Source organism: Salmo salar, chromosome ssa14 (genome assembly GCF_905237065.1).
Source record: "Salmo salar chromosome ssa14, Ssal_v3.1, whole genome shotgun sequence".
Classification (NCBI taxonomy): domain Eukaryota; kingdom Metazoa; phylum Chordata; class Actinopteri; order Salmoniformes; family Salmonidae; genus Salmo; species Salmo salar.
The window spans coordinates 56148875-56163901 of record NC_059455.1 but is presented as its reverse complement, the minus strand read 5'-3'; the positions used below and the strand labels follow the sequence as shown (position 1 = coordinate 56163901).

Sequence of the window (15027 nt, the reverse complement as noted above, 5' to 3'; positions counted from 1 at the left end):
ATACACTTCTTGATATTATACTTAAATCTCACCCAACATCTCTATCCTTTCTAGTGAGGTTGATCAGGCCTCACCAGAAAGTTAGGACAAAGGTCATCCAACACCATTAAGTATTTTCTTTCCCTTGGTTTAGAAACCATTTCAAACATTTCCATCATTCTGCATTCCCAATTTACAACCAAATTCAAAAGACCCCACACAATAAATCAAACATGGTATTAACGCCACTAACAAATATTCATAACCGTTGTTGTTGTGTGTGTGTGTGTGTGTGTGTGTGTGTGTGTGTGTGTGTGTGTGTGTGTGTGTGTGTGTGTGTGTGTGTGTGTGTGTGTGTGTGTGTGTGTGTGTGTGTGTGTGGTAAAACGTGGAGCAAAAACACACAAATGGCCAGGCCTTACTTATCTGGGAGCTCCCTTTACGGTCGGATCCGGATACCTTTATACTTTATAAAACTGCAGAATTTCACTAACTGTTCTTCCAAGACAGTCTCAGGAAACACCTCAAAGAGAGAGATAATGACACCCCATCCACTCCTGGAAGAGAAAGTGTACATTTCGTTAGTATTCACTATGCTAAACTTAATCAGCAACACAAACATTTTAATTACAAACAAAACACGATAATGCTCAGACCACTGTCCTACCATTGCCTTAATGTTCAAAATTGTTAAAAGGTCATTTTAGGTTTGGTAACCCAAATGCGGTCACTTGAAATAATTGCTTTTTCAAAACTCTACTACAATTACTCACAATATTAACTCTAATTCCCCCCCAAGCTTGCAAGGATTCTTAACTATTTTCAAAGGTAGCGATACGCACTTCTCCGGGGAGTAGTTATGGTATTTGTGCCTATTAATTGGTCACAGCGCCTAATACCTTTTATTAGAACCAGTACTGAAAAGTCTGCCAATTTACTATTACGGGTGACCTAATGTCTTATACCAGTGTTACGCCTCAAATATCACTGTTGTTAACAACACACATTTCCGAAATTATTCACAGTCGTTTCCTATTTCCACATAATCTGTCAGTGTTCCCCGTCCCAATAGGGCATAAACCAATCTCTCTCTTTATTGCTAGTGTTAATCCATATAAATCACTTTCAAACAACATTTGAATATCTTCTTGCTTTCTAACCATGAATGTGGCTCTCCTCCAGAATTTATATGCAACCTTTTATCACCATGGACTTATTCTCTACAACCTACCTAAGCATGACAATTTACACACACACACACACACACACACACACACACACACACACACACACACACACACACACACACACACACACACACACACACACACACACACACACACACACACACACACACACACACACACACACACACACACACACACACACAGGTCTAGTAGGGAACCAAGCTAACTCGAGATTTACCCCTTGCAGGTACCAGCCTGCTCAGGCTTACCTTCCAGGACTTACCCTACTCTTTATGGTACTCGTAGGAACATTTTTTACATTTACATTTTAGTCATTTAGCAGACGCTCTTATCCAGAGCGACTTACAGTAGTGAATGCATACATTTCATACATTTTTTCTCCGTACTGGTCCCCCATGGGAATCAAACCCACAACCCTGGCATTGCAAACACCATGCTCTACCAACTGAGCCACACGGGCCACACAGGAACCAAACCACTCAGGATTTAACCCCTAGGACTTACCCTCTGCAGGTTCCAGCTTGCTCGGGTTTACCTTCCAGGATTTACCATATAGCATTAATCTACAACCGGTCGTAATACAATGGGGTTACTGAATAAATTTAGGCTTTCCAGGTCCGTATCCTATAATTGGTTCAGCCTACGACTCTCATCTCCCCAACATGTCAGAATGAGTGGTAAATGTGCCTACCTTGATTTTTGGTGCCTGCTCCTTTTTCACTGTTTTGGACTCTCGTTCGACTGTAAATTGGGGTGAACCCTATTTTTTTAATTTATCTGTTATTTTACCAGGTAAGTTGACTGAGAACACGTTCTCATTTACAGCAATGACCTGGGGAATAGTTACAAGGGAGAGGAGGGGGATGAATGAGCCAATTGTAAACTGGGGATTATTAGGTGACCGTGATGGTTTGAGGACCAGATTTGGAATTTAGCCAGGACACCGGGGTTAACACCCCTACTCTTACGATAAGTGCCATGATCTCAGAGAGTCAGGACACCCGTTTAACATCCTATAGGTTCTAAATAAACAGAGCAAATCTCACGGATGACTAGTAAAGCTCAAAGCAAGTTTATTCACCCTCCGGGTCACACAGCTGCATAAAAAAATACATGTTTCCATCAGCAAAAGTGTTTATACCCCCCTCCCCCTTTTAGGCGGAGTCTCCTCCTTTTCTCTAAACACTACATCTTTGTTGCTAGGCAGGACGTTAAGTGATGTGGGTAATAAACTGTTCCTTCTCCCTTCATGTGACCTGACCTAACCTCGGCCCCCATTCCTCACTAATCCACAGCTATCCATCCTCATCAGTGACCATGTGATTGCCTTTTCCCTTACTTAGTAACTCTCCAAGCCCTGGTTCATATCCACCTCCATTGACCCGACCATATACATTCCTCCAACATATAACCATTAACTTAAGGTGTAGCAAGTATTTCAAATTACAACCCAACAGCATGCTTGATAAAGTGCTGAAACAAGTTCCAGAACAGGTCCCCGTCGATGTAGCCACTGTTTGACTGTCCATACAAGGCTTGGGGGGGGGGGCCTCCCAGTGTGTAGTGGCCACCGGGGAAACACTTGGGGTAGATGATAAATAGGGGGAGGTCCTCCCCAGCTGTGTTAAAGCACTGTGATATGCTCCTTGGCCCCTGGAGCCTGCGGGTTCACGTGTTTTGCGCCCTTGTACCTGCTCTGGCACCTGTGTCTGCTCTGGCCGCTACAAAACCCAGACTCATCGCAGTTATAGATTTGTCTGGGTTTCTCCCTCAACCCGCTCTCCTCCAATTGCTTCTCATAAGAAGTGAAGAAGGTGTCCATAGTCAGACGGATGGCACGCTCAGCTCCCCCCGTCCAGGGTGCCTGGCCTCCTCCTGAACATTTCCCGTCACCTCTTCCCCAATGGTGTGATTGTCTCCCTTGGGTGCCGAAACCTAGAATAGAATATAAATTGTCCATCCAGGATGATGTTTATTTTGGCATCACATACATTAAGAACAGTCAGCCCAGCATTCTACATACATGAACACATAAAACACCAAATACTTGCATAGTTTGTCGGCGTATTTCATCAGCCTCTGTCTGGTGAAGCTGAACCAATAGCTGGCACAGTAGATACAGTACTGCACCAGATAATCGTAATCCTCTGGTGCAAGCAATGTGGGCGGTCCACTGCAACAACCATGGTCACCCGGCCGCCCAGCCCTTCCGCCAGGTTCTGCCGAGGTACACCATGCACCTTGATTGATAAGAAAAGAAAACTGTTATTAGCAGATGAAATTCACATACATGTGGTAATCTCCTAAAAACAAAAGATGACCAACCTTGGCAGCCCGGCAGATAGCCATCCCTGCCCTGCACTCCTCCATGGCTTGGAACATGTCCACCTCACTCCACTGCTTCCTTTTGACTTTCTCTATACTGTTGTGGGAAATTCATGTAGCTAAATAACTTGGCATACTATACACATTTTAGAAAGATAACTCCATCTGAATATGTACTGTTATATTCCAGTCCATTAAAATGTTGAGCTCAAACTGATTCAGTCCTCCAACCACTATAGAGGGCGTCTGAAGTTAGGGGGAAATTAGTGGGATGTCTCATAGAATGGCGTGGTATGCAAAATAGGTCAACTTTGAGCACCTTTATCTCTTGAATGTTTGCCATTCAGGTCCAAAAAGTCACTTTCTGAGCACTTCTGCAATGGGCAAATATGTACGGAAGGTTTCGTTCAAATCAAAAGGGGTGCTGTCAAAAAGTCATTGAATTCAAACGGATTTACCCATGCATTTTACGAAGACAAATATGATTCTTTATGTTCTGAATTGTTCAGTGGAGTCTTTTTCTAACATAGCATTAACATTATATAAAAAAATATATAATGATTTCGTAACCTAATACATCCGATAATAAGCACCGAGCTGTCGACAGTGCGGTGCCGCTTCTTGCAGCGATTTTTGAGGATTTTTGGATGTTTTTGGATGTTTTGGTCTTCTGCAAAATTGGTTCCGTGGGTCGCAAAAAGCTAAATTAACATGACACAAGCTGAATGTAAAAGGATTTTAAAATTAAAAGCCTGCGGTATTGTAACGGCTGTCTTCATCGTCAGATGAAACAGAGAAGTCATCGTCGGAAAAGGTGGACCAATACGCAGCGGAGGATGTGTTCATCATTAGAATTTTAATAGAACAACGTGAACACTATACAAAAAAACAAGAAACGACAGCAAACAGTTCTGTTAGGAAAACACACTAACAAAATACAATTACCCACAAAACCCAAAGGAAAAACATGCTCCTTATGTGTGACTCCCAATCAACAACAACGAACTTCAGCTGTGCCTGATTGGGAGCCACACATGGCCCAAAACAAAGAAATATAAAAAACCTAGAAAAAGAAAAGAGAACGCCCACCCAATGTAACACCCTGGCCTAACCAAAATAAAGAACAAAAAACCCCAGGTTATCCGGACTTGCTAGCTAATTTGTCCTGGGATATAAACATTGAGTTGTTATTTTACCTGAAATGCACAAGGTCCTCTACTCCACCAATTAATCCACACATAAAACGGTCAACCGAATCGTTTCTAGTCATCTCTCATCCTTCCAGGCTTTTTGTTCTCTTGACTTTAGATTGCGATTGGCAACTTTCATAAATTAGGTGCATTACCGCCACTGATCTCGTTTGTCTTCAGTCACCCATGTGGGTAAACCAATGAGGAGATGGCACGTGGGTACCTGCTTCTATAAACCAATGAGGAGATGGGAGAGGCAGGACTTGCAGCGCGATCTGCGTCAGAAATAGAACTGACTTCGATTTTAGGCCTTGGCAACGCAGACGCTCGTTGGCGCAATAATTGAATAATATAGATTTCTAAATTTATTTTGCAACGCTCGCGCACACGACGCGAGTGGTGTAGTCAGCCTGTAATAACACTTCCCTGAGGATATTTTGTCTCATATTACCTACTACATAAAGACAAAATCCACAGACAACATGTAAAGTACATTCAAAAGTTTATTCAACGGTCTGATTTGTGAAGGGGCTCCTGAGTGGCGCAGCAGTCTAAGGCACTGCATCTCAGTGCTAGAGGCATCACTACAGACACTGGTTGAATTCCAGGCTGTATCACAAACGGCCATGATAATAATTTGTTCTTAACTGACTTGCCTAGTTATATATATTTTTGTATATATATATTTTTTTATTGTTAATTTTCTAAGTATAGATAGGACTCTTATTCTGAAGGATTCCAAAAACTGTGACCCGGAAAGTACTTAATTATTCTTGTCTGCTTCACAGCGGTAGTACCGAGAACGTACCGGGGTGTGAAACACAAATTTGCCGGCAGAACAACACCAAAAGAGCGGCAAAGTGTTCACGTTTAATCGTTCGAAGAACAAACTTCAAGTAATTGTTATTATCCTGGCAACTGATGACGAGGCGAAACTCCGAACGACTGAGGTAGCATTAAAACAGTTCAGAAATAGGCGCCGTCTGTCGAGTCTCCGTGAAATATTTTCAGAGACTTGTCTTTGAAAATAAATAGATTTGTCTATTGGGAACAATTAATACTCCAACGAACATAATGGGATACGTCGTTTAACTTGGGCGGGTTGACAACAACTGGGGCAATTTGGGAGGACCTCTGGGTGGACACCGCAAGCGGCCCGTGTCCACATCAGCGACAGAAGCCGGGGTGTCGGCTTGAGAGTCTTCGGGTGAAAAATCTCCAACACTAGAGCTACAGCGCTGAATAAATAGCGTCGTACGAACAGGAGCTGCGCCGATATTTGACCATTGGGAGCCGGGGAGTATCCGGACAGAGACCTCATGAATGGAAATCGGAACTTCAGGTATATTCTTACACCGTCTGTCAAACCCCATATTAAATTGTTACATTTGGTGTTGAAGTTTTGTAGGCTGACTGACGTTACCAGTTTAATTCCTTAAAGGATAGCATACGATCAAGCCTACTATACCAATCAGATGAAATTAAATAAACTAATTCAGTCCTTTTCACTGTACTGTCTGGGTTAGAACACTAATTTGGGTGACTAGATATACTGTCTTTGGTAAGATTGTTTGCTGGTTGGTAGCCTTTGCCGGGTCCCCTTCAACCGAGGGGTCCAGCTGCGACAATCTCAGAGCAGTCATCTCTCATGATCTCTATGCTGCCACCTACTGATATGTAATCTCTCAGGAAAAGTGGGGGATTCGAAAGGAACCATAGAGGGCTTGCAGTTGCGTCACAGATCACCTAGCAACCCCACGCTTCGTGTTGGAAGACCAAACTCACATGCTGACCAGACAGCTCGCCGCGCCATTGCATGCATACCAGACACGATCAGGACACGCAGGTTGAAATATCAAAACGAACTCTGAACCAAATATATTAATTTGGGGACCGGTCAAAAAGCAAACATTTATGGCAATTTAGTTAGCTGCTGCTAGCTAATGTGGCCTGGGATATTAACATTGGGTTGTTATTTTACCAGAAATGCACAAGGTCCTCTACTCTGACATGTAATCCACAACAATTAATCTGCAGATAAAATGGTAAACCAAGTTTGTTTCTAGTAATCTCTCCTCCTTCAAGCTGCTTCTTCTTTGGACTTTATATTGTGGTTGGCAACCAACTTTAAGGTGCATTACCACCACCAACTGGACTGGAGTGTGGACCTCAATTCATCTTAAAATCACCCACGTGGTAATATGCTCCTAAAAAACAATGAGGAGATGGGAGAGGCAGCACGTCAAGCGTCACAAATAAAACCAAGTTCTATTTTAGTGCAAACACTCGTTGACGTGCGCAAGCAGTGTGGGTGAAATGATTGAATAACAGGTATTTGTATGCGACGCGAGCTGTGTGGTCAGCATGTCAGTCTTTTGACAGTCCTCCAATTGTCCAAATGGCTGGCTGTGTTTTGCAACCACCATGAACTTTGGGAAGATTTCCCATTATTTTGTTTTTCAAGGACCCAGAAAACAGAGGCGGGGTAGAACCTATTCAAGTAAGTAAACATCTATTTTTAAAATGATCAATTTATTATTAGCTAGCTTGCTACAGAAACTTAGTGTGCAGGCTAACTTAAATGAGCTGCTTACGTAATGTTCGCTAGTTAGCTAGCTAACTTTACATACTGTATATGTAGCTAGCTACGTGAATTAAATATCACCAGTTTACGAACGTCATATTAGTTAGTTAGCCATCTTTACGTATTTGTTGTAATTCCAAATGCATTTGTAGCTAGGTACTGTTGCTAGGTACTGTAGATGGCTAACTAACAGCCATGGAAGAGGGTGACAGGATTAGCTACCACTTCCAGCTGTCAGAGAAGGGAGAGTAGACTACTCTGGATATGGCAGGTAACTTTGTGGGAGAACACTATGAAACTTCTCCAGTTCCAGTCCCTAGTGAGGAAAAACTGAGGACAGAGAATTTTCAGGGATGTCTATCTTTAGTATAATGCAGCCCATTTCTTTTGTGTTTTCTGTCTTCAGATAGAGAGAGCTGTCAAACCCTTGCCTGCAGATGAAGAGGTCCCAAGAGAATAAGGGTACATCCTTGTGTACCATGGATTATATGTTAGCAAATGTTGTCAACAAAACTAGCTTAAAAGCCACACAATGTATAAACTTATTACAACTGGAGCAGGCCAACTCTGCTGGGTGTGCAGGCTTCTGTTCCAGCCCAGCACTAATGGACTCTGCACACCCAGTAGACAGGGATCGGGTGGAGCGAGGTTGGTATTGACATTTCCACCCCCCCCCCCCCCGAAATGGTTTTAGTAATAATAGCCTACTTGTTGCTAAACTGTCTACACGTTTACATATGAATTAGCTTACTTGTACACTTTGAAATTATATTAAAGTGTTGATTCTTTGAAGTGTTTAAACTTGTTTTAATTGTTAACTTAACTATTATTCAGGATGAACTAGCGCCAATGTTGATTTAATCACAGATCACAATCCAGCAATAAAGAGGGGAAGGGAATCTGTCTCTAATTTGTCTCTTCCTGTGTTGTATTCTCAAATTAATATCACCTTTCTGTTTAGTCATAAATTCTCCAATTAGTTTTATTTGATTGCCGCAATGTTTTCAGGATATCAGCCATGTGAACCCATTTTTTTAATTGCATGCAACGCCAATGCAGCCAAAAGGCCTACAGCAGTGGTTCCCAACTCTAGTCCTTGAGTACCCATCAATAGCAAGCACTTTTTTTGTAGCCCCTGACAACATACTGATCCAACTCATTGAGGGCCTGATGATTAGTTGACAAGTTGAATCAAGTGTGTTTGCTGCTACAGTAAAACTGTACTGTTGTGGGGTACTCGAGGACCAGAGTTGGGAACCACTGGCCTACAGTATGATGGCATTAAAGCAAATTTATGCATGATCTGAAAATGTGGTCGGAGGCACCTTTTGGATGATATGATGCAATGTGTAGCCTCCAGAGGTACGCAGAGGCTAACTTGAGCTCTGTACCGCATCGCCGTGCACCTCTCATTTTGTAACAATGTGGAGGGCTCCGTATAACTCTGCATTGACATGATTGGTTGATGGTAGGTGGGGGCGGCAGGTCCTTTATAAACAAACTCACTTCCTTCACAACAGCTCTGCTCCACGTTCCACAAGAAGTATGAATGCCCCGACTTCTGCAGAGGCCGTATCAGCGTAAATGCTGCATGGCCAATGCAGATGTCGGATTGACCATGTAGCGCCTTTAAGCCTCATGGGCGTTTGCAATGCACCCCTTGACATTGTCCATCTGAAGCAGAAAATGGCTTAACTCCCACACTGTTTACATATTGTTTAGCTATATGTTCTTAATTTAAAAACGATACCAGTAGACAATGTACAGTGAGGGGAAAAAGTATTTGATCCCCTGCTGATTTTGTACGTTTGCCCACTGACAAAGAAATGATCAGTCTATAATTTTAATGGTAGGTTTATTTGAACAGTGAGAGACCGAATAACAAAAAAATCCAGAAAAACGCATGTCAAAAATGTTATAAATTGATTTGCATCTTAATGAGGGAAATAAGTATGTGACCCCCTCTCAATCAGAAAGGTTTCTGGCTCCCAGGTGTCTTTTGTACAGGTAACGAGCTGAGATTAGGAGCACACTCTTAAAGGGAGTGCTCCTAATCTCAGTTTGTTACCTGTATAAAAGACACCTGTCCACAGGAGCAATCAATCAGATTCCAAACTCTCCACCATGGCCAAGACCAAAGAGCTCTCCAAGGATGTCAGGGACAAGATTGTAGACCTACACAAGGCTGGAATGGGCTACAAGACCATCGCCAAGCAGCTTGGTGAGAAGGTGACAACAGTTGGTGCGATTATTCGCAAATGGGAAAAACACAAAAGAACTGTCAATATCCCTCGGCCTGGGGCTCCATGCAAGATCTCACCTCGTGGAGTTGCAATTATCATGAGAACGGTGAGGAATCAGCCCAGAACTACACGGGAGGATCTCAAGGCAGCTGGGACCATAGTCACCAAGAAAACAATTGGTAACACACTACGCCGTGAAGGACTGAAATCCTGCAGCGCCCGCAAGGTCCCCCTGCTCAAAAAAGCACATATACATGCCTGTCTGAAGTTTGCCAATGAACATCTGAATGATTCAGAGGACAACTGGGTGAAAGTGTTGTGGTCAGATGAGACCAAAATGGAGCTCTTTGGCATCAACTCAGCTCGCCATGTTTGGAGGAGGAGGAATGCTGCCTATGACCCCAATAACATCATCCCCACTGTCAAACATGGAGGTGGAAACATTATGCTTTGGGGGTGTTTTTCTGCTAAGGGGACAGGACAACTTCACCGCATCAAAGGGACGATGGACGGGGCCATGTACCGTCAAATCTTGGGTGAGAACCTCCTTCCCTCAGCCAGGGCATTGAAAATGGGTCGTGGATGGGTATTCCAGCATGACAATGACCCAAAACACACAGCCAAGGCAACAAAGGAGTGGCTCAAGAAGAAGCACATTAAGGCCCTGGAGTGGCCTAGCCAGTCTCCAGACCTTAATCCCATAGAAAATCTGTGGAGGGAGCTGAAGGTTCGAGTTGCCAAACGTCAGCCTCGAAACCTTAATGACTTGGAGAAGATCTACAAAGAGGAGTGGGACAAAATCCCTCCTGAGATGTGTGCAAACCTGGTGGCCAACTACAAGAAACGTCTGACCTCTGTGATTGCCAACAAGGGTTTTTCCACCCTAAGTCATGTTTTGCAGAGGGGTCAAATACTTATTTCCCTCATTAAGATGCAAATCAATTTATAACATTTTTGACATGCGTTTTTCTGGATTTTTTGTTGTTATTCTGTCTCTCACTATTCAAATAAACCTACCATTAAAATTATAGACTGATCATTTCTTTGTCAGTGGGCAAACATACAAAATCAGCAGGGGATCAAATACTTTTTCCCCCTCACTGTATATGTGGCTAATCATTCTACTAGACTTTGTACGCCATGTACTGATATTACATTTTTGGTTTAAAAAAAAATCCAACCCTTGTAATCTAGGTGGTGAAATGTCTGAAAGCAGGAGATAAGATCCTTAGCCTAAAACATACACACAATTACTACTACCAAGTTCAATGCCAGATACTTTTCTCCAAAAAGATTTGAGTGGCACTTAGAGGTGAGAACTACAACAATTACATTGTCAATGCTAAATGTGTTTTATGGGGCTAGGCAAAGCAGAGATGACAATGATTTTCTTTCACCCATACAATAATATTCGCTATAATTAAAGTACAGTATGTTTACAATATCATAAACAATAGCCTTTTACATGTTCCAAATTATATTTTAGATATTCATACGGTTTAAGGGGGCACTTTTGTCCTGACGACAAGGTAAAGGTGCTCTACTCAAATGGCACAACCGACTCGTTCAGATTGACCAAAGGACAGCATGTAACAACCATCTCGTATAATTGGAGGGATGTCTCCTTTCATATCTAGAAAAGGACAAAGTAATAGAAACTGATGCTGCTGTAGCACTGCACATCTTCACAGTGGGAATCCAGTCGACATGGGTGTCTTGATAAAGGTTAGCTGCTGAACCTACAGTAGTACATAAACAAATGAAAAGCACACCTGATGCTAGAATATCACAACTTCAGGCCAACTATAATGTCAGTGCAATTGTTTGTGTTTTTAATTCATTCAGGTGTTTTAGAGTCCATATATAAAGATTCTATATTTTTATTTAACTAGGCAAGTCAATTAAGAACACATTCTTATTTACAATGACGGCCTACCAAAAGGGAAAAGGACTCCTGCGGGGACGGGGCTGGGATTAAGAAATAAAATATAGGACAAAACACACATCACGACAAGACAGACCACACAACACTACATAAAGATAGACCTAAGACGACAACATAGCAGGGCAGCAACACAACATGGTAGCAGCACAAAACATGGTACAAACATTATTGGGCACCGACAACAGTACAAATGGCAAGAAAGTAGAATATATTGTTGGGCTTGAACAACCAATTGTCAACACAGCAGGTTGTCCCATCCCATTGAGGCCTTTGTCCTATGCTATAATGTCCATACATTTTCCATCTTATGAATAAAGTTCAACAAATTACCATATTAATATATGATAACCACAATTTTTCTGGGACAATACTGTCCTCCAGGCTATACAGATGTCATATTGTACAATTTGTGTCTCCTTTTCATGGCTATGTCTAGAAGGGATCCAGCTTTTGTAAAATGAACGTCATATTTGACACTTCGTAGCAGATTAGGAGAATTTAGGCAGCAGGTTAGGAGAAAAAGTTTAGGAAAAGGGTTATGTTTAGCTAAAATGCAAAAACAATTTTGACAAAAGCTGGATCCCTTTTAGCCAGGACCCCTTTTTTCATAGGCCTAGGTTACATGGTTGCATTCAAGACAGTCATTTTTATTTCACCTTTATTTAACCAGGTAGCAAAGTTTAGAACAACTTCTCATTTACAACTGCGACCTGGCCAAGATAAAGCAAAGCAGTGCGACCAAAAACAACAACACAGAGTTACACATAAACAAACGTACAGTCAATAACACAATAAAATAGAAAAATCTATGTAGTGTGTGCAAATGTAGGGAGGTAGGCAATAAATAGGCCATAGAGGTGAAATAATTACAATTTAGCATTAATACTGGAGTGATAGATGTGCAGATGATGTGCAAGTAGAGATACTGGGGTGCAAAGAAGCAAGAGGGTATGTAATAATATGGGGATGAGGTAGTTGGGTGTGCTATTTACAGATTGGCTGTGTACAGGTACAGTGATCGGTAAGCTGCTCTGACAGCTGATGCTTAAAGTTAGAGAGGGAGATATAAGACTCCAGCTTCAGTGATAAAAAAAAAGAATAAAAATAAAAATAAATGTTTTGCAATTCATTCCAGTCATTGGCAGCAGAGAACTGGAAGGGAAGGCGGCCAAAGCAAGTGTTGGCTTTGGGGATGACCAGTGCAAGATACCTGCTGGAGCGTGTGCTACGGGTGGGTGTTGCTATGGTGACCAGTGAGCTGAGATAAGGCGGGGCTTTACCTAGCAAAGACTTATAGATGACCTGGAGCCAGTGGGTTTGGCGACAGATATCTAGTGAGGGCCAGCCAACAAGAGCATACAGGTCGCAGTGGTGGGTAGTATATGGGGCTTTGGTGACAAAACTAATGGCACTGTGATAGACTACATCCAGTTTGCTGAGTAGAGTGTTAGAGGCTATTTTGTAAATAACATCGCCGAAGTCAAGAATCGGTAGGATAGTCAGTTTTACGAGGGTATGTTTGGCAGAATGCGTGAAGGAGGATTTGTTGCGAAATAGAAAGCTGATTCTAGATTTCATTTTGGATTGGAGATGCTTAATGTGAGTCTGGAAGGAGAGTTTACAGTCTAACCAAACACCTAGGTATTTGTAGTTGTCCACATATTCTAGGTCAGAACCATCCAGAGTAGAGGTCGACCGATTTATGATTTTTCAACGCCGATACCGATTTATTGGAGGGCCAAAAAAGCCGATACCGATTAATCGGCTGATTTTATTATTTTTTTATAAAAATATATATGTATATATATATATATGTGTGTGTGTGTGTGTGTGTGTGTGTGTGTGTGTGTGTGTGTGTGTGTGTGTGTATATGACAATTACAACAATACTGAATGAACACTTATTTTAACTTAATATAATACATCAATAAAATCAATTTAGCCTCAAATAAATAATGAAACATGTTCAATTTGGTTTAAATAATGCAAAAACAAAGTGTTGGAGAAGAATGTAAAAGTGCAATATGTGCCATGTAAGAAAGCTAACGTTTAAGTGCTTTGCTCAGAACATGAGAACATATGAAAGTTGGTGGTTCCTTTTAACATGAGTCTTCAATATTCCCAGGTAAGAAGTTTTAGGTTGTAGTTATTATAGGACTATTTCTCTCTATACGATTTGTATTTAATTTACCTTTGACTATTGGATGTTCTTATAGGCACTTTAGTATTGCCAGTGTAACAGTATAGCTTCCGTCCCTCTCCTCGCTCCTACCTGGGCTCGAACCAGGAACACATCGACAACAGCCACCCTCGAAGCAGCATTACCCATGCAGAGCAAGGGGAACAACTACTCCAAGTCTCGAGTGACGTTTGAAACACTATTAGCGCGCACCCCGCTAACTAGCTAGCCATTTCACATTGGTTACACCAGCCTAATCTCGGGAGTTGATAGGCTTGAAGTCATAAACAGCGCAATGCGTTACGAAGAGCTGCTGGCAAAACGCACGAAAGTGCTGTTTGAATGAATGCTTACGAACCTGCTGGTGCCTACCACCGCTCAGTCAGATTGCTCTATCAAATCATAGACTTAATTATAACATAATAAACACACACAAATACGGGCCTTAGGTCATTAATATGGTCGAATCCGGAAACTATCATCTCGAAAAACAAAACATTTTTTCTTTCAGTGAAATACGGAACTGTTCCGTATTTTATCTAACGGGTGGCATCCCTAAGTCTAAATATTCCTGTTACATTGCACAACCTTCAATGTTATGTCAGAATTACGTAAAATTCTGGCTAATTTGTTCGCAACGAGCCAGGCGGCCCAAACTGTTGCATATACCCTGACTCTGCGTGCAATGAATGCAAGAGAACTGACATAATTTCATGTTAGCAGGCAATATTAACTAAATATGCAGATTTAAAAATGTATACTTGTGTATTGATTTTAAAGAAAGTCATTGATGTTCATGGTTAGGTACATTGGTGCAACGACAGTGCTTTTTTCGCAAATGCGCTTGTTAAATCATCACCCGTTTGTCGAAGTAGGCTGTGATTCGATGAGAAATTAACAGGCACCGCATCGATTATATGCAACGCAGGACACGTTAGATAAGTACACATGGTTGATGATATTACTAGTTTAACTAGTGATTATGTTAAGATTTGATAATTTTTTATAAGATAAGTTTAATGCTAGCTAGCAACTTACCTTGGCTTCTTGCTGCCCTCGCGTAACAGGTAGTCAGCCTGCCACGCAGGCTCCTCGTGAAGTACAATGTAAGGCAGGTGGTTAGAGCGTTGGACTAGTAACCGGAAGGTTGCAAAAACGAATCCCCCTGAACAAGGCAGTTAACCCCCGTTTCTAGGCCGTCATTGAAAATAAGAATGTGTTCTTAATCTCACGTGCCTAGTTAAATAGAGGTGTACAATTATTATTATTTTTTTTAATTGGCAAATCAGTGGCCAAAAATACCAATTACCGATTTGTTATGAAAACTCGAAATCGGCCCCAATTAATCGGCCATTCCGATTTAATCGGTCGACCT

At 41.8% G+C, this 15027-nt stretch overlaps 1 protein-coding gene and 1 long non-coding RNA gene across 3 annotated transcripts in view; one reads left to right on the top strand and one right to left on the bottom strand.

Annotated features, from left to right (window-relative positions):
* Window positions 1–2236: 2236 nt before the first annotated feature.
* Window positions 2237–3746, bottom strand: LOC123726631 (uncharacterized). Its single transcript, XR_006758690.1, has 2 exons — window positions 3513–3746; window positions 2237–3427 (listed from the first exon to the last, which is right to left on the bottom strand). It is a non-coding gene; the product is annotated as an uncharacterized lncRNA (long non-coding RNA).
* Window positions 3747–5464: 1718 nt separating this feature from the next.
* LOC106569767 (protein argonaute-3) overlaps window positions 5465–15027 on the top strand; it is a 42803-nt gene continuing 33240 nt past the window's right edge. For both annotated transcript variants that reach the window (XM_014141361.2, XM_014141360.2), the window contains exon 1: window positions 5465–6044. In XM_014141361.2, coding sequence (XP_013996836.1) covers window positions 6026–6044 — 19 coding nt within the window. In that variant the 5' untranslated portion in view covers window positions 5465–6025. The remainder of the gene's footprint in view (window positions 6045–15027) is intronic.